At 40.8% G+C, this 25,426-nt stretch overlaps 1 protein-coding gene across 1 annotated transcript; it reads left to right on the forward strand.

Moving 5' to 3' along the window:
• Positions 1-307: 307 nt before the first annotated feature.
• On the forward strand, positions 308-22,015 carry MTNR1B (melatonin receptor 1B). The gene is made up of 2 exons (XM_059466207.1): positions 308-524; positions 21,147-22,015. Exons 1-2 carry the CDS (start codon positions 308-310, stop codon positions 22,013-22,015), a joined length of 1,086 nt encoding a protein of 361 aa, XP_059322190.1.
• The last annotated feature ends 3,411 nt before the right edge of the window (positions 22,016-25,426 follow it).

Raw genomic sequence — 25,426 nt, forward strand, 5'->3', positions numbered from 1 at the left:
TGCAGCCCCCGCCCCGGCAGCCCGGGCAGCCCCCGCCGCTCCCGCTCCCGCTCCGCGCCGCCGCTCCCGCCGGCCCCGCCGCCTCCTCCTTCCCTCCCTCCCTCCCCCGGCAGGCGGGGCTGGACCCGCCCCCGGGCTTCCCCCACCGCCCGCGAAAGGGGAGGGGGCTCTGGCACCGCCCCTGCCCGCCCCTGCCGGCGGAGCAGCGCCCGGCGCGCCCCTTAAAGCCGTTCCCGCCCGCCCGCGCGGGCAGTCCGCGGGGCCGCCGCCGGTGACCGCGGGGAGGCGCCGGGACGGGGTGGCCGCGATGCTGGAGAACGGCTCCCTGAGGAACTGCTGTGACCCGGGCGGGCGCGGCCGCCTGGGCTTGGCGGAACGGGAGGCGGCGGCGGCGGGCGCCCCGCGGCCCGCCTGGGTGGTGCCGGTGCTGTCCAGCGTGCTGATCTTCACCACCGTGGTGGACATCCTGGGCAACCTCCTGGTCATCCTCTCCGTCTTCAAGAACCGCAAGCTTCGGAACTCAGGTAAGGGCTTGACCCCCGCACCCTGCCCCGGCGGTGGCAGGGAGCAGCGAGCGCCCGGAGCCCCGCCGCTATCCTGGTCCTCGCTTCCAGCTGTCCTGAGGAGTCCAGCCCGCCTGCCGTGTCCGTGCGGGCCGCCCGCTGAAGGCGGGGAGACAGAGCCCCCATCCCTGGGTTCTTGTCCTGTAGTGTGTGCAGGGACCCCCAGGCGCTCGGTCGCCGTTCCCAGCGCGCCGCCTCTGCGCACCCCTCGGGCTCCGTGCTGCCCTCCGTCCGGGAACGCAGGTCCTTCAGTGGTTCCTAATGAGGCGTGATGTGGTCTCTATGGAGCTCCCGAAGAGGGGAATCGGTGCCATCCGGCGACAAAAAGCGTGCCCAAAGCTGTCGGAGGAGTGAAGGAGGAGCTTTTAAAACTTGCTCAGGAGTCATAAAGATACGGTGCTGTGCATGCGTGGGGAAGCGGCTCAGCCCACTCTCTGGAGCCCGCACCAGAGTTCACGGTAGTCTTCACGAAATCGCCTTCTTGTCTCCTCATCGCTCATCCTTCAACCAGAACGCAACAAATAAAGTGCGGTGTTGTCTTCGAATCGCGTCTGCACTTTCTCCTTGTGTGTGCTAGAATGTTGCTCTGCGGTTTTTACTTGCTAAACGTACTGGTTTTATCTCCTCATCTCTGCGGGGACGTTTACAACCTGTTTCAAACTACAAAACTCTGTAGTTTCTCACCAACTTCTCTGATTTGCCTCCTGGCCCTGATTCGCGCCCGTCCCGCGGCGTGCGGATCCTGCAGCGCCTCCGGCTCCCCCTTCCACGGAGCCGATTGTTCCCTGGTGCGCCGAGCCGGGCACACCCGCGCTCGGCTGAATGCTGGGTGTCGGTGCAGTATAGAGTCCTACCCCCGAAATTATGGTGTATCTACTATAGTTCTTGTAGTACTGAGCAGTTCCCGGAACTCCTCGTTCCTTCGGGACTGGAGTTTCCTCGTTTTCCATGCGCACGCAGGTCGGGATAACCAAACTTCGCTGGGAGCTGGCAGGAGTCCGGAGCGCTACGCTCCCCGCGCTCGGAGCCAGAGGGCTCTGCCGTCGGTCCTCTGTGTCAGGGGTGCTCCCTTGCCGCCGGGAAGGAGGGAGAGCTGCTGCCTTGTTTCTCCTGGGGGTACTGGGGGTGTTGTTTTGGGGTGTTTTTAACCAGCGTCGCTTCCCAAGAGCTGTCGTGTCTCACGCGCCGTGACTAGAGCTCCTGCTAACGGGGAGCAGGCGCTCCTTCGCTCTTGCTCCAAGTTAAATCGGACTCAGGGGCAAAAGCAGTTTATGGAGGGGTAACTCTTGCGCTCCCCAATCGCTGCACGCCTCGCTGCAGGCGGGAGATGCCGGCAAGACCCGTTTACACAGGGATGAGACCACACTCCCCGAGCAGCACCGAACCCGAGAGCGTCTGCAAGGGTGGTTTGGCCGAGCGAGGGAAGGCATGGGGTGGCCGCTGCGAGTCCGTGCGCTTGTGCTTGGACTGTCCGTCCCGGGGGAGCAAGGCGGGACGAGCAGAGCCGTGCCGAGCCCGGCAGTGCCGCACGCCGCGGAGCCGCAGCCCTGCGTGCCCCGAGCGGGACCGCGGCCGCCGAGCGGCGCTGGCTCTGCCCCGGGACAGCCGAGCGGGGCTGGGATGGGATGGGACGGGAAGGGCTGGGAGCCGCGGCGGGCACGGAGTCCCACGGGACCCGCCGTGAGTCACCGGCGCTCTCCCGGCCCCTCGGCGGCGGGGGAAGGCGAGTTCCCGAGGGATTCGCGCCTGGAAGCCGGGGGCACGGAGCGCCCAGGGAACAGGGCTCTCGCTGGAGGGGGCGGCCGGCCCGAGGCACCAAATCCCGTCCAGGGGCGGGAGGAGAGGAGAGGGACTCTCTTCTGAAACGTTCCCTTCACCCAAACAACAGCACAGGGAAGTCTGGACTTGAAGAGAGTGGTGCGTGGAAGAGTAAGTTTCAAGATACTGATCAAAGTACTCTGTGGCACCCTGGGACTGTTGGGGGAAAAAAACCAACACCCCCCCCCCCCCCGAAAAAAAAAAACAAAACCAAAAACAACACCACAGAACAAAAAATCCCCCAAACGTAGTCGTCTTACCTAGTTCAAATACCTGCTAATTGATCTCCTTCTAGGATAATCCTTAATGTCATGTCACTGACCCTGTCCCAAAGATCTCTTTATCTTTGATAAGTACTGTGAAAAACAGCGGGGAATTCTTTCTGCATAATCTTCATAAGGTTAAATACCTTTTAAATTGGCAGTTCTTAGTTTTACATCAGGGGGACGTGACTCTTGGAGGTGTAACTGAAAGGGCATAGTTTGGGAAATATCTACAGAAGGCCTTTTCAGGAAAAATTTCTTAGGGAGGAAGCAGAGTGGAAGAGGACTGGAAATTGATGTGGGTGGAGTGATAGAGGGGATGGGAAAGGAGCCCTTGGCCTCTGACAAAGGAAGGAGGAAAAGCAGGTGGACTTGCAGGTTTCTATTCTGAACAAACAAGAAACGATGTGTTTGCACCTGCAAGGGAAGTGAATGCAGTAGAAAGGGAAATGGTGAGGAAGAACAGCATGAAAGGAGTGTTGGACCTTGTCAGAGAAGAAAAAGGTGAAGTTAGGGGAATGGTTATGACAGGAAGACATTTAGATGACCAAAGGAAAAAGGAAGAGCTATACATCATGAGCACTCAGGTCCCTTTGAAGACGTTAGTGAGAGATTTTTCTTGGATAAGAGTTTGGGACTTCAAATAAGTCACAGGTGTATAAGGAATAAATTAACCAGCTCTGCCTACTTCTGCGGCACAAGAAGTAATCATACCTCCAGGAAGCAATACAGGTCTAGCAGTTTTTCCAGGATTTATCAACACTATTCTGTTCTAGACTTCACAGACAGATCTGATAACAGGAAACAATGTAGTTATGCATCACTGTCCTAAAAATTAAAGCATGACCAAAAGTAAATCTATTCTAATGCTGTTATATAATGGGAGGTGCAAGAATGGAGTGAAATAAAATGACCCATTAGCCGCTGGGCTTGTACCCTATTATGTTCAGCAGGAGAGAAATAAAGAATAGATAGGATTGGTGTTTCTGGACATTGCTCATTCACTCCTCAAACATGGGAATTTTGACAGCCTTTCAACAGAATGATTGTTTCAGATCACACAGGAGCCTCTTCCCCACATTTAAATTTGGTTTTGGGGAAAATCTGTGAAGATTTTTCCAAGTAATGCATAGCATAATTGGTATGAATCAACATGCTTGTCTTACATAACTGCACCCAGTCTTTCTGTGAGAGGCTGAGCAACTTCTGATCTCTGAAAGTGATTTAATTTACAGAAATTAATGCTTTTATCAGTTCTAATTTGGGAAGAGAGCAATTTCATCAAACACACTACAAAATTAAATAAAACTTCGTATGTGGAAATAATAAAATTAAATCAGCTTGCCTTTCTATTTGAAATGTCAAATGTGTTCTGAATTTTCAGAAACAATTATTGATTTTGTGTGCCTGCAATTAAACATGCCCGGTTGACGGCAGCTTTTATATTGCTGAACTTTTGAAGTGTTAAAGTTTACATGAGCTCAACAGCCACTGCTGGATGATCAAGTATCCTGAAAGTGCATCAAGTAAATCAAAGCCACTAGATGCTTTTAAGAACCTTAAAGATACTTTTGTATAGCTGTAGTGATAAATGCAACATTATGGGCTGGGGTAAGAACCTGGTAGGAAGCACTCTAGAAAGTGGGAACCAGCAAGGCATCTCCCAGAGGAGAGAGATAAAGCAAACCATTTATACTTCATTGGTCCTAAAGCCAGCATAAAATCAGTGAGAAGTGAGAATTAGGCACATTAACTCAATATCATTTCAAATAGTAATGAGTACTTGGGACCCTTTGACTTTTGGCAGAATATTAATACTAACCTTGGTGCATTGCCAAAGAATGCATTAGTGGAAAGTGGTATTTTTAGTGCATTTTGTCAGCCCTCCTCACCCTCTCCACTATTTTCCTTTCTATATATACCAGCTAACACAACACAGTGAGATTCTTATTTCCATTTGAATAGCAAGGTGCTGTTGCAACACAAATTAAATCAAAAGGCATGTTTCTTTGACCTGTAAGAGCATCGGTGTATTCACATGTTTAGTTCTGTCTAATGTGTATGTGGCTCTAGAGATGGACAATGCTTCTTATATGGTCATCTGTACAAAATAAACAATCCTGCATGTAGGATTTTAATATTGGTGCTTTTCCATCTACTAAATAAACTTGTCCAGCAATATAAGCAAGTCTTGTAGTATTTTTCCATGCTCTTTCCATAGCCTTCACTCCACATTTCTGTGATACAGCTGAAGGTAAGTTATCCCCATTGTTAAATGCTGTTTTCAGTTATTCTTCATCTCTTTGGCCACACCAGTTCTCTTTCCCTCCTTTATTCCTCCACTATTATTTTTCCTTTCCTCTGGAATAAAGGGTAGTTTTTTCCTGTGATGGAATCCATCTCTTACAAAACGACAGTGGAGAAACCTGTTTCTGAAACCACTTGGAAAAATTGTCCTTTAATACCAGCAGTGACACTGACAAGAACACATTTTGATGAGCAGATCATGAGATCCCACTATGATGGTTTCAGCTTTTGTACCCCTTACTTCTTGAACCCTGGATCCACAGAATCCTTAGCTCCAGGACTGGATGTGTTTGGCTTTCATATTCTCTCTCACATTCTCCTTAAAGGTGCTCAATGCTAAGAAATTGATGGAAACATAGCTTCAGTATTCACAAAGTTCATTGAACCCAACACTTGGAATAAAGGTTTTCTATCTCTTACCATGATTCAAACTCATTTTTACTTTATTTTAACTTTGTGATTATTAGTTGCTTACTTAGAGTGGATATCTTTATTTGTAGAACTACAATTGTCATTTAATTTGAATGAATTTTTTCTCCACCTGTTGAGAACTCTTGTGCAATATTAATGGGAAGTAAACAAATATTTACCCCTCAACCTTTTTTTTTTCCGTAGTAGACAAGTCAAATACTTTTTGTTTCCTCTAAGTCACTAAGTTCTTAATTTTCCTGGGGTTTTTAGACCTTTCCAAACTACATTAATCTGTCTTAAACAGAAAACTGACCTGTTCACAGTAATGCAGATCAAGTACCACCAATACTCTCAAGAAAATATTAACATTTTATTCTGCTCTGGCCTTTCCTGGATAGACAAAATGGACCTGGCATGCCTTGAAGACACATTTTCCTTTTATGTGGTAGCATAATACGGGTGACTGTTCTTGGTGCAGTCACTTGCTGATGCAGCTCTTCTTTTTCCTTTGTTACACTATTATTCCTTCAGTGCCTGACCTCATATCTCATGTTATTATACTCTATCCACTTTCTGGTCTTTTAGTCCTCAAGCAAAAAAAGATCTTGGCATGTCCATGTATCAGTAGGCTCTCAACTCTGTATTATCACAAAATTTCATTAGCTCTCTTTGTGTTTTGTGATGTAATACTTCTGAAACAGACAAAATTAGTTCAATATAGGTTATCTCCCTCCGGTCCAACAATTCTCTTTCATCATTGTCCAGGAAGTGGTAGCAACAGACTGTAAGTGGTACCCTGGTGATTCCAAGGCTAGATTTGTTTAGAGCAACCTCCCAGATCCAGAAAGTCCAAGTCCAGCTATTATTAAATAAAGATGGTCAGATTGGTTGGTGCAGCCACTTTGTATAAGCTCACATTGATTTTATTCCATTTCTCTATCCATGCATCTTTAATTTTCCTATCCCTCCAAGTTTGTCTCTCCAATCTTGGCTACAACTGAGATTAAGAACCCAAATAGTTCTCGATTCATTCTTCCTTTTCAACAATTTCCCACCTTGAATACAGGTGACATGCAGGTGACATGTTAACACATACTCTATGGTAGACAAACTAATCTTCCAGAGGTGGCAGCACTGGTTTGCTGTTCTTTTTACTCCCTGACTAATATCTTTTCTGACTTACTGCGAGCACCATTCATGCAAAAAGAAACAGCATTTGTGCAGCACCATAGCAAAGGAGGAGGAAACGGGTAGTAAAGTGTGAGAGCGCCACAGCTGCAAGTGAGTCATGGCAACACTGCTCTTCGGGATGCATGTGGGAGCCAAGCTCTGAGAGAAATCAAATCACTCAAGCCTGAGAGAAATCTGCACTTCCCTACTGGCAGGGAGGACTAGAGAACATCTCAGCCCCTTTTTACAGGTCCCACATGTAGCTCTCAATGCTTTCAGAACACAACACTATCTCTGAGATAACAGATGTTAAAAAATTCCTGCCATCAAGAAAATTCAATCTTTCTGATATTTTCTCTTTATTGTAGTGTAGATATGCTAATTCCTCATCTGTCAGCCTGCTTGGTCGCCAAGACCACCAGTTTTGTCTTTATTAAAAGGCCTAGCAAAATCTTTCTTCAAACAAGGAGCCATTTTAAATGAATTTTCAAGGTCCCCCTCCCCCAGTAACTTGTCTTTCCTTCCCTCTTTTCACTGTGCTGAAAGGGCATTTTAATAATTTTAGAAGTTTTTGTGAAGTCAAAGAAGTTTAGGGGGTTAGTCAGTTTCCATTTTATCAATTTTTGCTCTCTCTAGCAGTTTTCTTGGTGGACATATCTTTTACTTCTATCCTCATTTCTTGTCCTTACTGAGACAACTTCTTCTCCATCTAGATCTGGAACCTTTTCTTATATTTTTCCCTCTTTTGGATGCAAGTTACAGAATATTTTTGTACCTTTAATATGAAGAAATGCCAAGCTTCTTCCACATTCAAATCCCTGAGCTCCTCAATACAGCTGATTTCACTTTCCTAATTAGCTTCTTTTATTTATCAAAATGTGCAAGCCCCCTTCTTAGCTATGTCTGCTTTGTTTATTCTTGTATTTAATTTAACCAAAATAATCTCATCTACTTTCAATACAACCTTATTTTCTATGGCAGGCTCTTCAGGGATATCTTTGTTCTTTATGAAAACAAAGGCTGGGATATATTGGGAAATAGACTCTGAATTGAAGAAATCTGCTGGGTCTATGTCCAGAACTCAGCTGCCATTTCTGTGCTTATTTTCTCCTTTACATATGAGGACCTGCATTGTCAAATTGGCTTCATTAATGTTTTCCTCCTAAAAGGAAGGTGTTCTCATCCAATTTCAGGTTTCTGCATTCTTCACTGCACATTGTCATTGCAACTCTTCCCCAACGTAATTTTGTCTTTTACCAGGATACCCTCTCTAGTCTCTCTCCCTCTCTCTCAATCTCTCTCTTCATTCTCCTTCTTTTATGAAGACAATAGACCTTTTGGTTGGTATTTCTCTTCTCTGATCACTGGTGAAATTCCATTCTAACAGAATTGTTTCCATAAAGTTTTATTTTTATTTCTCACTGGTTTTGGATCCCCTATTTTATTGCATAGGTTCCTGGCACCCTTTAACTGACTCCAGTGCTTTTTATATTACCATTCCAGTTGAACTCTGCAATGTTTGAGCTCCTGTTTTCTACATTTTTTGCCACCACCTTCCTGAAGCCAAAATTCCCTTGCCCTGGGTGTTAAATGAAGAAACTGTATGGTTTCTTCTCAAGCTCTCTTCCCATCTCTCAACTTCAAGTTCTTTTTATTCATTCTGCCAGCTTGGATTGCAAGCTGGTATCCCATATGCTTAGGTGAAGTCTGTCCGTGAAGACATGAAACCTCTTCCCAGAAAATACCTCCAAATGATCAATACTCCAAATCTTTCCATATAACTTCTAGAACTATTCATTCATGTGCCCGTGACTCATCTCATAATTCTAATTATACTTCTATTCTCTTCTTGGAGAGGAAACAGAATTGGTTCATCACCAATTCCGTCCTCTTTTCTGTGAGACTTAGTTCAAACAGTAACCAAATGAGAAAATAAGTCTTCAAAGTTACTTATGAATTAATAACTCTGAACTTTGTTAACCTGTAAGTAAATCCAAAAGTAGAAGAGCAAAGTGAAGAGCCAGTATTAATAATTTCCAAAATAAGAACATTTCTTTAACAAAGAGGGTGAATCTTGCAGGTAAATTTAGAAAAAAAAGTGAAAAGTGGGAACCTAAAATTGTTCCTGAAGAGAAAAAATCTGAAGGATACAGAATTTTAAATTATTTCAGAAACAGAAAGTTTGTAAGGTAATTATGATCCTAAAGGGATTGAAAGAAGTATTTAAGAGTACAGAAACATCATAAAGTAGAAAAATAACTTCTCTATCAATCTGCACTACAGGGAATGCTGTTTAGGGTAAAACTGTAACTTAGTGCAGGTTATTCTGCAGCCATAGGGTGTTTTGTATCTTCCTTTGAAGCACTTGGCAATACATTATTGTTCTGAATTACCATTTACTGTTATCCTGTATGGTAATCCATTTGTTGATAAGCAAAAAAGAAGTTTATTGCCAAGATCAGGTCCAAGATACTTTTCTTTTAGAATGTAATATTAAGTCCTTGTCCACTTAGTAAGTGGAGCTATTGGTATGCTTATCTTTATAGGAAACAGAATGATAAGGATATGTTTGGGCTGCAGAAGTATGTTTTCCTGAACTTGTGAAGAAGAATCTAAGGGTCATGTATTTCATTTGGCACAAGTCCACTCCATCCATGTTTCAAGGGAAGGAAAACCAAAGGAGGCTGTCAGAGTGGTGCTTTTGCTGCAACAGTGTATTCAGGCTCCCCTTAAGGCCCAGTCTAACACAGCCACACAGCTTTTGGGGTTTTTTTTGTTTTTTTTTTCAGTTCAGAGTATGAATAAGTTTCTTTCATCTCCTTGATATAACCAACACAAACATAGTCTCAAATACAGGAAATTAGAAGGAGCTCTTAGCAGCTGTACTGTGGCAGTTCCAATGGGTCTTAGGAGCACTCCCTTTCCTGCCAGCTCTCTCCTGGATTCTGGACTGACATTCCTTTTGCAAGACACACTGACTGCATGAGGAATGACCTCTCTGCAGTAAAGCTCTATTCTTGGATGGACCAGCAGAAGCAATTCAAGGATTCATGGTGCTCTTTGGCACAATCAGCCAGAGCTAAGAGACCAAACCTCCCCGCAGAGCACTAGGACAACTCAGTTTAAAAGACTAATTTTTTCATCTATTCTTAGCAGATATATATTCACCAGATTACTTTAATCATTGTGTTGCGGATGTTATAGGAGACTACTCTCATTCCATTAAATCAGTGACAACCTGTTCTCTGCCTCTAGGAGTAAATTCTACTCCTACTCCAATTCAGATCTATTATGAGTACCACTACCTTCAGATATGCTTCAGATTTTAGCTTCTTAGAAGTTATCCTTTACCAGTGCATATTGGTGCCTTGAACTGGCAAGTACATTGCCCTGTTCCCAAGAATACATATGAAAACAGCCACGTAATCCTGAGCTGATAAAACCATTTCTTCATTTGCAGAAAGGAATACTAATGCTACCGCAATTTTCATCTTCCCAAAAATGAATCCAAGCAGTTGTTCTGCTTTTTTAACTTTTCACCTTGATATGGGCATAGAACAGATTTCCTGACAGAAAATCCCACAGAAACATGTCTAAATCACTGTGGGTGCAACACTGTGGTGCATCCTCCCTAACAAGAGTAGCTGCTTCAGAATCTTCTGTTTTACTTTTGATCTCCATACTGATAAGGACTGAGATGTATCAGAGGCAGCATTTTCCTGACATTTCAGCTTCATATGGAACAGCTACATCTTGACATGAAAGCAAATAAAAACACCTCAAGCACATTCATCAAATGCCTAGAATCCTGACTGTTGGGATTCTTTTGTTAATTATTTATTAATTGTAGAGGTATTTGATTACACTGTTTAATAAATGCTGCTTAAATTATGTCTGCAGAAAATATATGCAGAAAATATCTGCAGAAAATATATATGCAGAAAAAACATTAACCTTCTGACAGACTCACTAATTTTTTCAGCTGTGTTTTATGGACTTGGATCAGTTTCAATGTTTAAACACCTTATGAAGATGATAATAATTTATATGATAGTTCCATTTATACTGTCATCTTTTTGCTATAGAACAACAGCTGCTTACCTGTTGGTTTATATTGCTGTATTTGCTCAACGTAGGCAATAATTGCTGTCAGAAGATAGCACATGCAGCTCCTGGAACTAACAGTCTGACTAACAAGAAAAATATCCACTTGGTATCTCAGCCCTTGTAAATATAATTATGTTAACTAATTGTAAGTTTAGAGCTAGCAGCAAATTGTAAAATATATCACTACAAAGAAGACAGGAACCAACAAGCAGCATCCTCAGGTCTCTATGCTTTGCTCCAATGCTGCCCAAAATCTCAGTGTACTCTCATTCTAAAACCAGTTAATTTCTTCCAAATAATTCAAGTGTACACAGAGTTTCATTTGAGTGCAAATAGGGAAAAGAGCGTTTTGTGTGAAGGCTGTCGCCTATGAATATATGTAATAATAATCAATCTAAGCATTTTTATGTGCTGATTTTTTATTCAAGTAAAAATAACCTGCTTTTTGAATATTATCCACACAGTTTAATGGAAAAAAGTGTCTATTCAAGGTGCCCATTCTGTGCAGATCCTGTCCATGGGGAAATTCATTGGAGTTGTGATCCTTAGGACTTTTAAAATATGTTCTTAGTGGTCAACTCTAATCAGATTTTCTACTGAGAAATAAAAGGCTGTTATATTAAAACATGCTGCTTTTCTTCAAGACAAGGAAAGACATGTAAATGGCATAGTCACTATATGTGCCAACTGGGAGTTGTCCATCCCTCCTTTCTGTGAACTGCCACTTAAGGTTCTTAAGAGTCTTGTGAATATATTCAAGAGACTAAACATTCCAACCACCTTGCTTGAAATTAGTTGTTACTCACTGGAATGCACAGAATGTAATTTTTGGATTGTTAGAGAGGAAAAAAAAATTGATTAATAGGGGACTGATATCTTTGTATGCCTTTTTCTTGTTATATTTGTGGTCATGAAAGAAAGAATATTTAAAATTCAAACTTCCCTGCCTAGAGTCAGACAGTACACCATTATACTCCAGGTGTTTTACTGGCATAAAATATAATGTCAGAAAGTGAGTGTTGTGCTGTGGAAATTTAGAGCACTCCTACTCAAGGACAAGAAGTCTCCCTGAGATATTTTTCAAGCAACTGCAAAAGTAATTGTTATTAGATTCACAGGTGGGGTTAGAGCCCATGGACAAAAGATTACTTTCTGAATCAGTTATCATGTTAAGCAAGACTTTCCTTTCTTTTTTTATTCTTCCCTTTGCAGTGATTAGAAGTAAAATGTGTAAAACATTAATCAGATGTTGAGGCAGGCTTTGTAAAAAGATGGTGTAACAATATTGATTTGCCTAGAAAAAAATATCTACTGGTAAATGGGTTGAAAGAGTTTATAAGATTTTTCCTATGATTATGGTGCTGGGTATGAAACCCCAACTACACAATCCAGAGTCCAATTTCAGCACTGGACATCTGTTGTTTCAGAGTGAAAGAAAAGTGACATCCTGTAATCATGCCTTTGGTTGGATAATCTAAAAACAATACAATCTTCTTTAGTCACTCCTATGAAACACGTGGTATGCTAGGACCATAAAGACTGTAAAACTTGCTGTACAGTCAGCTTCCTGGTTAAAGATAAAGCAAGAATATCTGCTCTGCTTATGGAGAGCAAACACAATAGTGAAGCAGGTGACCTTCGAACACTCTCAAACATTCTTGTGTAGTTTATATATGTATATATATGTGTGTATATATATATAATATAGTGATTTCCATTTGAGCTCATCTTAGTAAAAGCTCTATTGGTTTGCTCCAGTTTGCAAGTGTATTCATGGAGTACAAGAGGTGTGACTCAGTAGGTTAGGCAGACAGAAGTCACCCACAGCTGTGTTTCTGGGTCACAGGCCACTAGGTCACTCACTGGGGTGAGCTAGAATGCCACAAGGAGCTGGTCTGAAGGGCTGGTTGCAGTCACTTCACAGTGCTCAAAGGTCATCAGAGCAGCATGTGGAACAGGATTCTGCAGAATCTAGGTTAGATTATTCTAACCTAGTAGGTGAGTATTTAGGTAAGGAGGAGCATTCTAGCCTTGCTAAAGCCAGTGGGAATTGCTTTCTGAAAATGATTGTGCTAGGAGCTGGTGCCTCCTGCCTCTTTCTGTGCAGCCTTTACCAGACTCCACACTCCATCCCCACAGAGTTCTGTGCCTTTACTGGTCTGTAGATTTACTGGTCTGGAAACGTTTCTTGGTCCAGGTTCTGTGTTTGGCTCAGGCTATTTTGTCCAGTCAAAGATTGTTCAAAAAGTTCTGGTGTCACAAAGAATCTGAAGGCAAAGTATAAGAAAAACAAAGCCCCATATATTCTAATCTGCACTGGGGCCTCTTCTTCTGACCTAGCAAGTCTAGGCCATTGTTAATGACCATGTCTGGTGTCTGCATGCATAGTAACAGGCATGATCTTAAGTACCCTCTGATATTTAGTAGACCAAGTAGACCCCTCATCTGTGACAAAATTGACAGCATCTTGCCTCTATCCCCTAGTGAGAACATTAAAAATCCTGTACACTGATTCCTTACTGGAACAGGTCACCCTGAGAGGTTGTTGAGTCTCTGTGGCTGTAGGCAGTGAAAGGCTGACTGGACATGGCCCTGAACAACCCACTACAGCCTATCCCTCTTTGAATGGGAGGGTTGGACTAGATGAACTCCAGAGATCAGTTCCAGCTTTTGTGGTTCTATGGCTATACTGGTTGCATGCCTATCACCCCTCATTTACCTATCTCAACATCATCATGACTTGCAGGCCTAGCCACAGTAGAGTTGTTGTCTTGTCATTTTTCAAGGCTTCTACTGGCTCTCAGAAAAGACCTTGATTCAGCAAATGATCATTACACACTTTGTCTGTATTGAGTTGGAACACAAAGCAGCTAATACTTCAGAAGAGAATACACAATCATCTTCTTTAAAAGCATTTTATTTATTCATCTGTTCACATGCTGTTTACAAACCTATGAGTATCATTATAAGATGAATCATGTCACTGTACTTTGCTTTAAGACCTTGTTTCCAAAAGAAGCAGATGGCAGAGACTGACAACAGCTTCTGAAGACATTAATCTCCCTATGCATGTTACAGTAATGAGGCCTTCCAAAAGCTCAGAACAGAAAGGGTAAGACTTTTCCTTTCTGCAAGGTTATAATGGCCATTTTTTTTATTATCATCTATTTTCTTCCTTGGTGAGACAGGAAACAAGAAAAGAAAAGAAGATTATAATGAAGTGACTCGGGTTGTTTAGAAGCATTGGCAACTTGTCAACACAAACATTTTCCAATTAGATGTTCCTGTGTACTCTATTTACTGCAGTGTATCAGATCCTATTTTAAAAAATCCAGGACCCTCCACCATGTCTGGGAGTTGAACACAGGAACACCCAAAAGTACATAGGAGGAGTAATGGGCCTAGATTTGGTTTCTTTTAGCAGATGGAACCAGTTGACATGTACATGCTTTGCACATATTTGTTTCAGTAGCTGCGGGCTGCAAGTCCTCCACCCGCAGGCCTGTGGAGCAGCTGAGCAAAGCACTGAGGAAATTGCCACTTGCATGACTTATGTTCTCTAAGTGGAGACCCCAACATCTACACTGGTCAAAAAATTCTGGGCTGCTTAAATTGGTCTGCAGGGCTAAACTACAAGGTGTGCCTTATCATGGCTAATCAAATCTCTTGGTAAATTAGTCCTGATTGATTGTGCCCCATAGTCTCCAGTTTTATTCACTTCATATACCAGCCTGATAGCCTCAGTGTCTTCAGTAATATCTTAAGCCTTATATTTTAAAATAGAACTATTTAATGTCTGAGATTTGTTGGTTTGTTTGGGTTTTTTTAAAATTCAAATAATCTGCTAGCAAATATTAAAATAGAACAAAACACAAACCAAACAGCTTAACGAAACAAAACATGGTCTTAGTTTGAACAAAATTATTTTTATTTTTCAATTTCCTGTCTTTTTTTATAAAAGAAGGTGGAAGTTAAGTTATTCTAAGGACTTGAGCAATGTTTTGTTGGAGTAATAAAGAAAAATACCAACATAATTTCCTTTGACACAAATATAGTTTAGATACAGTAGCAAAGATGAAAGTAATAATAAAGGTGATGGAATGAACTATTGTTTCACACAATATAAATTAAAATCTGTCAGAGCATAATGAAGTTTTTTCCCAGAGTTTTTATAAGTGAAATATTCTTCCTTTGTTTGGTTCCACATTTCAGTCTTTTATAGTTGATCTTGAACAAGTTTTGGGGTAGGGTTTTTGTTTGTTTCTTTAACAAAGCAACATCCTATAAAATGCAACATATTTCACTTTTATTTTTCTGACATGCAATATAATGCTGAGACATTGAATAAAAAAAGTTATTAAAAATTATAGGTGGCCCAGCTCTTTATAGGATCTAACTAAATTGCACCTGTTGTATTTTACAGCTTTTCATATTAGCCCCTTTGTCAGCAGTAAATGAGTTTTCATACTTGCAGTTGTACAAGTAGGTTTCCTATTCTTTCTTGGTTGAAGCAATCAACAGCTGTGATTACTTCAAAAGAAGAAAATTAAGCTGATGTGTACTGGCAGATATAGAAAACAGGACTTATTTCATGAACCAGTGAAAAACCAGTCAGGTTTTGTTGTTATTTATCAGCAACTGGAAGTTCTGAGGCTGGGCTGCCACTGGTGCCATGGCACTAAGCCTCAGAGTCTTGGCTTCAACTCCCCGTGTGACATCTAAACTGGAAAAGGGGAGATTTTAAACTAAAGAGGGTAGACTTAGATTAGCTATTAGTAAGAGATTCTTTACTGGGAAGGTGGTGAGACACTGGCACAGGTTGCCCAGAGAAAACGTGGATGCCCAAACCCTGGAAGTGTTCAGGGCCAGGCTGGGTGGAGCATTGAGCAATCTGATGCTGTCAAAGGTGTCCTGCCCATGGCAGGGGGTTAGAACAAGATGACACCTAAGGTCCCTTCCAACTCAAACCATTCTGTGATTCTACAAGTCTATGATTCTCTCAGCAACAACATGGGCCTTTTCCATCCTAGACTACCCTCAAGGCAGGAGCCTGACTTCACTGTTAGGGCATAGATATAGGGGATCTTCTCCCCTGAGCCTGCTGCAAAATGCAGCTCAGTTTCAGATGGCTGGACACATAGAACAAGGCATAGCTGGACTCGTACTCTGTCTTAAGCAGTAGAAGGAAGCAAGAACTGACGAGAAAACGAGAACAGAGCAACCCTGCACAATAGTTCTGTATTATTACAACTTGTGATTCCTTCCATCTCAGAGGAGTTCCTAAATCTAGTATGGTATGTCTGTTAAGTAAAATTCAAATGTAGTACTTCAAATAAGTACTCTTACAAGTGCTTTTCCAGTCTTCCTTTGAACACAAGTAAAATTTTTTTCATCTGCAAAATCTGTTAAGGATTTACTACCTAGTGCAGCAACCATTCCCTTTTATTTGCTTTTAATACAACTACAACTAGCCTTATTTAATAGCTCTAGCTCTTCTCTTTGCTCCATCCCTCAGCATCAGTATGCCACTATGATGCTGTTTGGGAGAAGAAAGCTGGACCAGTGCTGCCACTTTTCCCAGAGGATGCCTAACAAAGGTGGTATTATCTAACAGAAAAGTAAGAGCAAAATTCATGAACCTGCAGTGTTCTTCCTAATCAGTGCCTTGCACCTATCTCAGTTTCCCTGCTGTTAAATCATGAGAGGGATTTTTAAACTTTTTTTTTGGATGAGCGTACTGATAAAGAGCACTCTACAATACAAGTGGTAACCTGTGTATTCTGATTCTAGGCTGAAATTCTTGAACATAACCTAGAAAGAGACAAGCACGCTAACCCCAGAAGAGCAGCAGGGCTGGTGAGTAGGGCACTCTCTGGGGACTACGGGAGACATAAACTCAAGTCTTTTTCAAAGAAGGGTTCTTCTATCATGGAAGAGTCCTAACTGCTAGGCAACAGTGAAATTTTCTAGTAGTAAAGCCTGTCTTAGCTCTTCTGCTTCCCCTTTTCTTTCTGAAAATACCCTGTAGTGGAAAAGTTCCTGCAATCTCAGAAAGCATCAGAAGCCCAGAAAAGTATTCATCGCCCCGCAAATGTAGTATCTGATTAAGGATCGGCGTTCTGCTTTGGAAGCGCCAGCCCCGGGCGTTTCCCGCTGCCCTGCCAGGGGATGCGGAGCGCTGTCTCTGCCCTGGCTCCCGCACTAGGTGGCAACCGAGCGTCACCGCCGTCCCCAGCAGCGCCGAGCGAGCCACCGGCGACCAAGCTGCGCACCCAGGGACTGCAAACCTCAGGCCTTTTAACAGCAGCACGGCACTTATACAGCTGTCGTCTATTGGCAAACTCAAGGCAGCAAACTCGCAGCAAGGACTGGTGTTCCCATACTTAACCAGAGGGAGAAGAAGCGGAGGTTTTGTTTTGGGTTACATTCATGCCTAGTTGCCAAGCATGCCAAAATCATGATCTCAAAAACAACAGTGCAGTTTAGATACCTCCTTTCAGTAAATCTGTGTCTGTGTCGACAGCTGAGAGATCTGCCTAATAAGCCTAAAATTCACCTCCTGCGAATGTAGCTTCCAGCGCTAACTCATAGCTGCAGATGTAGGGCCAAGAACACAGTTCTGTTCCAGTCCAGGAGTCTGCAAGTCACTTAGCCACAATCTCTAAGTCCTTTTTGCATGCTAAGGTTTTGTTCTTGTGAGTCCAGCATTCTTCTTCAGGCCAGTCCTGCTTAATATCTTTATCAGTGATATGGACAAGGAGATTGAGTACCCCCTCTGTTGTTTGCAGACAACACCAAATTGGATGGGAGTGTTGATCTGCTGGAGGGCAGGAAGGTTCTAAAATATGTTGTTCTAGTGGAAATCTATCACCTCTCCCTTTCCCTTACATCAAAGCCTGCAGTTTACCTCCCTAATATCTGAAATATTGAGACAAAACTACAAAAGTGCATATCACTGCCTTTAAACTGTCACATTCACAACAAAAACAAACACCCATCTGGCATTTGTTTGGAGCATTATGTTACACCTTCTGTTAGCTACACGCTGTTGAACATTATACCAAATTAACATGTCTCAGTAAATCAAAGCTTACCCTAGGTCTTGGCTTGTACTGTCACAGGGAATTCAAATGTCAGTGTGTGAAAGACTTAATTCTCTGCTCCACCTGATGTCATAGATCGAAGAGGGTGATGTCTGTATGCAACATATAAAAACTTGTTAAACAAATGTGTAACTACCAAAACACTACCTAAAAAACCCACAAACACCATGACATATATAATTAAGCATTTTCACCAGTTTAAAACCAAAGAGAGAAGAAAAACCTTTAAAAAATAGTTGCTCATTGCAATTGCTCCTGGTTTTAGTAAAGAAATTCAAAGTCAGTTGTCTTCTCAGAAGGCAGATGCTAAGCCCTTAAATGTTTTGGCCTTACCAAAAAGTTTGTTCTGTAAGTAAATTCCCACAACATCAAGTCATATCAAGATTACAAGAGGGTGTGACAGTTCTCTTTCTCCTGTTAGTTGTAGTAAGTAAACTAGTATGCAGGAATGCTTCATGAAATACCTATCTAGTTCTGTTGCACCCAAATTCAATATCAGAACTTATTTTCTTTTTTATGCATAGAACTATCAGTGTTTAAAACAGCACAGATGTGGATATTTTTAAATACCTGGCAAGACATATGGCTTTCAGTAGCTACTGCTTGTAATTAAGGGATATTTCCACTCCAGTGAAAAAATGAAAATACCTCTCTCTCTAGTGAAACTGAAATCTGAGAACAAAGTCCATCAAGTAAATTCCAGAAGCAATGATGATAATTCCAGCTAGATGAAAATTCTGTGCTTTCTATTTTGTTACAAGCAGCAAAAAGTTACCTCTTAAGTTATATTATTAATGTAATTTAGGCCACTCTAAAAGCCCTGGGTTAGGTATGTCAAGGAACATTTACTTTCTCCAAGCACATAGAAAATGTCTAAGACTTTTGATTTCTCAAAATGTCAATTATTTATGTTTTTTGAATTAGAAAAGTTTCTCTCTACTTCTGTAGATTATTCATTGCAGTAATAAACATTAAACTTAATACTGTAGTCTTCCACAAAGACAGAAAAATACCATTGGAGCTTACTTTGCAGTGCACAGTGGGAACATTCAACCCTGTAAAAAGCCATAGAAGTGACAAATCACCTGATGCCTTTATAGATATTGGATCATTTTTCTTCTGAGTTGTAAACCAGTAAATTAAGTTTTCGACAAGTTCCTTGCTCACTCTATTTATTCATTGCACCTGGAATTTTCAAGAAGTCCTAAATTGTGCTCAAAACTTTGAAAATATCTTGCTAAATGTACTTTACAGTTTATTTACAAATGTGATTGAAAGAGCTCAATGCCCACTCTATTTCAACTGAACAATTACATTTTGGGTAGAAGCTGATGCTGGAAGGCCTTAGAGTTTAGATTAATCTTAGTGAACACACTAGACTAAATTCTCTCTTTCTCCAAAAGACATTCTAAAACAGAAAAAAGAGTATTTTCTTTCCTTCCTTTTCCTGTCCTTTTTTCCTTCCTTCTTTTCTTCTGACTTCCAACTTTTGACTTCTCTATTTTCTAATGTTAGATACAGTGATGAAAAAACGTAAGAGAAATTCTTGTTGCCAGGATGTAAATATATTCTGATAAAGACGCCCTTGTTCTTTTGTTAGTTTTGTTTTTGTCCTGTTTGCCATGTGGCTACAAGAGGCCTTCACAGTCATCTCATCCTTCCTGCACAAAGGGATCAGCTTTATTTAGGCCAGTACTGACAAATATTTGTTTTCTATTTTCTTACAATCTTCAGTGGCAGACTCAGAGCAAGGTGTTCCCACACTTACTTCTTCTTGCCATTATTTTTTTTCCCTGTGTCTATATTGAAACTTCCTTGTTGTGACTGAAGCTTGCTTGGAATCACAACAATCATAGGAACATTTGAAGTTATCATGGCTCACTCAATCACCTCCCTAATTTGTTCAGTCTTTCCTCACAAAGCATCCAGCTGCAGCTATGGAAAGACTTGTGTAGCTTTTTAAAATATAGGAAACAGGCTACTAAATGCATAACAAGGAACTATCTTTATACAACTATCTGAAATAAGTTGTGCACTGCTCTTGAGATAGGCTATGTTTCTGAGGGTGCAGATGGATAATCCTGCTTTCCATTAAGTTTACTTGCTGTTGTGCAAATTCTGGTGAGCATGGTGGTCCCCTAAAGTGTATGGGAGAAAGACAGCTCCCCATTCCTTAATTCAAGAAGCTACAGATGTAAAGTAGGTGGAGAAAACCGAGTCAATGTGAAATTCCGTCATTTTTGATTAGCATATTTATACATGGTTGTTGCTTTTACAACTTCCAGTTAATGCCATTCTTAATATGACATGGAGAACTTGTTAGTTGAGGACTAGTAAGCTCAGAATATGTAGAATGGAGCACCTAACTTCTCCTTTCAAAAAATAATTATGTTCCATGCCCAATTTTTAAAATTGCTTGGCTTTTTCCATATCAGTTCATGCTGTGAAGGACTTCCAGGAAAGAAAGAAGAGTAGGAAAGTCATATTCAAAACCATACAAACCATATACATTTTATGTTACCTAAATGCCAAGAATTCAACATTAGTACCTCTATCTTCTAAAGTGAAGTTCCTAAAGAACATTTTTCAGGAATATAGCTTACTATCTCATTGTTTTATAAAAATACCCTTAGATACAATGTCAGAAATTTCAAACTGATGAAAAGGACGCTGGTTACAGGGCCCAACCATATCACCTATATTCCCTGAATATCATCATCAGAAAATATGAATACTTCCTCTTGCATGCAAGGAACTTTTCTTTGTATAATTAAATATGCCTTTCTGCAGAGGATGGTGAAGATGATCCACTCTTCCTCAGACAATCCAAAAAGAAAATAACTGCAGTATGACTAGGCCATTCATGCAGAAAATATCTATTCTACAGAACAATGTGCAGCAATTTAGAGGATACATAAAACAAGACATCCTTCCAATACCTATAAACCTAGTCTTTGTATATCCTTCTCCTTCACGCTTGTGAAGCCCATTAGCCTGCAAGTGATGGGATAGAGTGGCAGAATGGCTTACTTACCTGGCACAATTTAGACCTTTTTTTCTTTTTCATTTTATCAATCCAACCGTGGAGTTAGCTACACTTAAACAATGCAACATGTGCTTATGTAATGGCTCACTGATGACTATATTTATTAAAGATAAAAAGAGCAAGGAGGATATAATCCAGTCACCAACAGACTGGAAAACACCCTGTTGCTCCAGATATTTCCGTGGCGCTCCAAGTTACGTTGTAAAATCATTTCCCTGTTGGTCCTATATACCAGCTGCTTGCTGACATCACCAATAATTTAGCATTGCAGATGTCCAAAATAATGAAATACTTTTATTCTTCTTCACAGCTATGCTTGCTTTCAGACTTATGCTTCTGTATTTTTCTTTCCTTCCAGGTAACGCATTTGTGGTGAGCCTAGCTTTGGCTGATCTGGTGGTGGCCTTGTATCCATACCCGCTGGTGCTCTTAGCTATTTTCCGCAATGGATGGACACTGGGTGAAACGCACTGTAAAGTCAGTGGCTTTGTGATGGGACTAAGTGTAATAGGCTCTATTTTCAACATCACTGCAATTGCAATAAACAGATATTGCTACATATGTCATAGTTTTGCCTATGACAAAGTGTACAGCTGTTGGAATACAATGTTGTACGTCTCCTTAGTCTGGATATTAACAGTAATTGCAACTGTGCCAAATTTTTTTGTTGGCTCTTTGAAGTATGATCCACGCATCTATTCATGCACGTTTGTCCAAACTGCAAGCTCCTACTACACAATAGCTGTGGTGGTCATTCACTTCATCGTCCCTATCACCATTGTCAGCTTCTGCTACCTTCGAATTTGGGTTTTAGTGCTTCAAGTTCGAAGACGAGTCAAGTCAGAAACAAAGCCAAGATTGAAGCCAAGTGACTTCAGAAACTTTCTTACCATGTTTGTTGTTTTTGTGATTTTTGCCTTTTGCTGGGCACCTCTAAACTTCATTGGACTGGCTGTAGCCATTGATCCTACGGAAATGGCACCAAAAGTTCCTGAATGGCTATTCATTATAAGTTACTTAATGGCCTATTTCAACAGCTGCCTTAATGCAATAATATATGGTCTTCTTAATCAGAATTTTCGGAATGAATATAAGCGAATTTTAATGTCACTGTGGATGCCAAGGCTTTTCTTCCAGGACACATCCAAAGGAGGAACTGATGGCCAGAAGAGCAAGCCTTCTCCGGCTTTAAACAACAATAACCAAATGAAAACTGAAACCTTGTAAATGTGTAATAGTCAATACAAGAGTTTGTCATGGAGAAAACAAGATCATAGTTGTAATGTTCTGGTCATTCCTGCTTAATTTTGGGGAGTTTCCACTTGGATCACACTTTATGACTGGAATACTGTCTTCATAGTAAAGCACATTGCTCTGGATTAGTGATTTATACAAGATAATTATTGAAAAGATGTTTCAGAATTAAAGCAGCAGGTGGGTGCAAGCTGTTTTAGTTCTCAGAGCTGAATCCTGTTTCCAGACATATGAATGAGGTATTTTTTTACTTCTGCGGGAGTTTTGCATTCTTTATACAAGACCAGGATTCATTTCTTTGAAGATGTAGTGAGTCTATGTGTTCGTCAGAGCTCATCAAAGCTCTGGAGTGTTACTTTCCTCTCTTCTGTGTCTGAACAGAGAGTGAGACAAACGCTATTTTTCACATGTAAGCCAAACATTGCATTTCTGTGACAATAATGGTGTCTTTGAATACAATTTGTAAACTGGAGAGAAGAATATTTGCGTAAAAGCAAATATTAACATTAGAGACTTTCCTCACAGGTTCTTCATACTTACATACATTGAGAATGGGAATACGCTGTGTCTACTCACTTCATCTTTTGTGGTTAATTTTATGGTAGATAATGTAATTGGTTGATTTCTCACAGATTTACCTTACACAATATTCTTCCTTTAGAAAAGATTGAATTTTCATTGAACTTCTTTTATTCACCAAAATATCTGTATAAAATGTCATTTGCTGCACTTTAGCACACCTTACACATTTGAGACAGACTGGAAATTACAGCATATGACCTGTAATCATCTGTACTGGCAACTGAACACAGACAGGATATCCTAGATCATCTCAAATGATGCTAGACCAAAAGAAGAAGCCCATTTGACTATAATGGTAGCTGATAAACTCAACTCACGTCTACATCTAATCTCGAACAAAACCCACTGCTGGTATCTAACCTACCTATCTAACCTTCAGGGTTCCCTGAAGTGGAGATATGTTTCCTTCCATCTGTGATGATAAACACACATCCAAGGAAAAGATTAATTGCTTTGTGGAGGTGCTGGTCTCCTTTCACTGACTTTAAAAACAGCTTTGATTAATAGTTCAAACACCTAATTTTGGATAGGTAGAGAGGGATTTATCTTGCTTAATTTGGGATGAACCCAGTGTAGATGTTTGCACTCAATCCATTTTCTAAATGCTCACAGTAGTTCTTAGAGTCCTAGGAAATTATTCCTTTTCTTTTGAAACAGATATTTTTATTGATCAGGGGAGCTATCAGCAGAACTCAGTAACTGTATCTTTACTGACTCTAAAAAAGGTCAGGAAGCTCACACACACACATTTCAGGCAAGGACAGGCCATGTCAATTCCATAAATAGTTTACCTACACTTCATATTTGCAGTTCATAAAATAAAAGATTATTTTCCGCTTTATTTTTAAACTCATCTCAAATTCTGACAGGATTTCTGCTTTTCCGGGTAACAAATTGCAAGTGACTGCGCAGATCAGATTACAATTAGGGTTATACTCCAGAGCATCACAATGTGGTTGTACTATCTCAAAATCAGACTAGAATTTGTGCACAAGCACATAGTCAATGAGCTTATTTTATCATGAGGCTTGAAATGCACATTGCTCTTAGCATTTCTTAGCAATGCTGTTCAGGGTAGAGGAGCTAGGTTTCTGGTAAATCCATGTCAGGGATTGAAATGGAACAATGAGGAATTCAGGTTGCCATTACATTCCAGGTTTCCTGACCAGGCTATTATGAAAAATATTTCTGCAGTAATATTAATTTGTACAGCAAATATACTCCTTCTGAAGCCATAAAGATGTATTAAACACCACCCTTGTATTGCTAGAGTGATAGAAAAATATCAAAGAACCACAGTATTTTAAATGTTCTATTAGCTTGCCAAAAGCCTATGTAAAGTACATCAAAGTAACAAATGTGAATATTATTTTAACTGCTTTCTTGTTCTTCACATGATTTCTAATAATCTCAGAAGTCCAGCACCCTCAGACTCATACAGTGGTGAGCTGATAAGAAGATGAAAACTTTGTGCATAGGGGTAATGAAGAGATGGGACAAATATAACCTCGTGGTAGAAAATAAAAATATTGTGGCTAAAAGTAGTAATCATTAATAAGTAGGTTTTACCTGAAACATAATTTTGTAAGTCTGAAACAATTTTGATAGGCATTGTCTTTTTCCACGATGTCCACAGCAAGATATGGAACACAAAATCAATATACATGTATATCTACAGAGTAAATAAGAAGTTTCAAAAGTCTCTGAAACTTGTAACAAAGCATATAAAATTTGATTCCTGATTCCTGATAGTCCAGTTTTTCTGACTTCTCTGAGTAGTCAAAATTGTGATTTGAAAGTTAAAATTTGTTGTCTGACTTATTGGTGAACTATTATTAGAAATAAGTTGATAGACCTTGGTTTATCTCTCACTGGAACAAGTCAGAATAGAGTCCAAAAACAATTGGTTTAGCTCCATAAAATAAATTTAAATGTTAGAACCATTTCTTTGGCCACAAAAATGAGCTGCTATCGCTCTCAATACTCATGAGGAGCAAACTTGAAATTTGTATAAAGTCATTTTACGAATTTTATCTGCTCTTTAAAAATTAAGTATCACTTTCAGAATCCTTGTTCTGATATGTTCCCAACCACCCTAAATTAAGCTCACACTAATAATTGAATAGAATCACGGGGACGTGGAATGGCCTGGTTTGGAAGAAACTAGAAAGATCATTTTGTCTCAGCCACTCTGACCCAGTCAGGGACACCTTCCACCAGACCAGGGTGCTCAAGGCCCCATTCATCCTGGCCTTGAACACTTCCAAGGATGGAGCATCCACAGCTTCTCCAGGCAACCCATGCCAATCGCAGAGAGAACTGTTCCAAAATCGGATCTTTCATCACAGTTGAAGGAAAATTTCTGGAACAGTGCTAATATTTTAGGTGTGGATTTTATCACCACAGCATTACCTGGAAGGGGCCCTGTACTGTATGGTAGTTGCAAAGCCAATTTGCTATTATTGTGCCAGGTACTGCGACTTGTTGAGTCCTGATGTATGGAAAATAACTCATGCCTGTTAAAATAGTTTTTATACCATGTATTACTACAAAGCATTGCATTTTAGTTGACCTGGAAATCAATCAAATCCATAAAATCTAAATTTTTAAGTCAATCAAATGCATAAAAATTATATTTAGATAACCAAATGCAGCTCTCAATGGTGAAAAGTTTTTGTGTAGAAATGCATATTTCTACCTATATTTCTATCAGCAGCCTTAAATTAGTTTTCTCCCTTTTCTTACTTTAATTCAAAATCCATTTTCCCAAAGTTAAGTTTGAAAGAAACCTCTATAAATGCA

Source organism: Ammospiza nelsoni, chromosome 2 (assembly GCF_027579445.1).
Source record: "Ammospiza nelsoni isolate bAmmNel1 chromosome 2, bAmmNel1.pri, whole genome shotgun sequence".
Classification (NCBI taxonomy): Eukaryota; Metazoa; Chordata; class Aves; order Passeriformes; family Passerellidae; genus Ammospiza; species Ammospiza nelsoni.

What these genes read in the sequence shown, in the direction of transcription:
- MTNR1B (XM_059466207.1), top strand. Translation starts at nt 308, where the DNA reads ATGCTGGAGAACGGCTCCCTGAGGAACTGCTGTGACCCGGGCGGGCGC. An exon ending in CCGCAAGCTTCGGAACTCAG is followed by an intron (nt 525 to 21,146) that starts GTAAGGGCTTGA and finishes CTTTCCTTCCAG; the next exon opens with GTAACGCATTTGTGGTGAGC.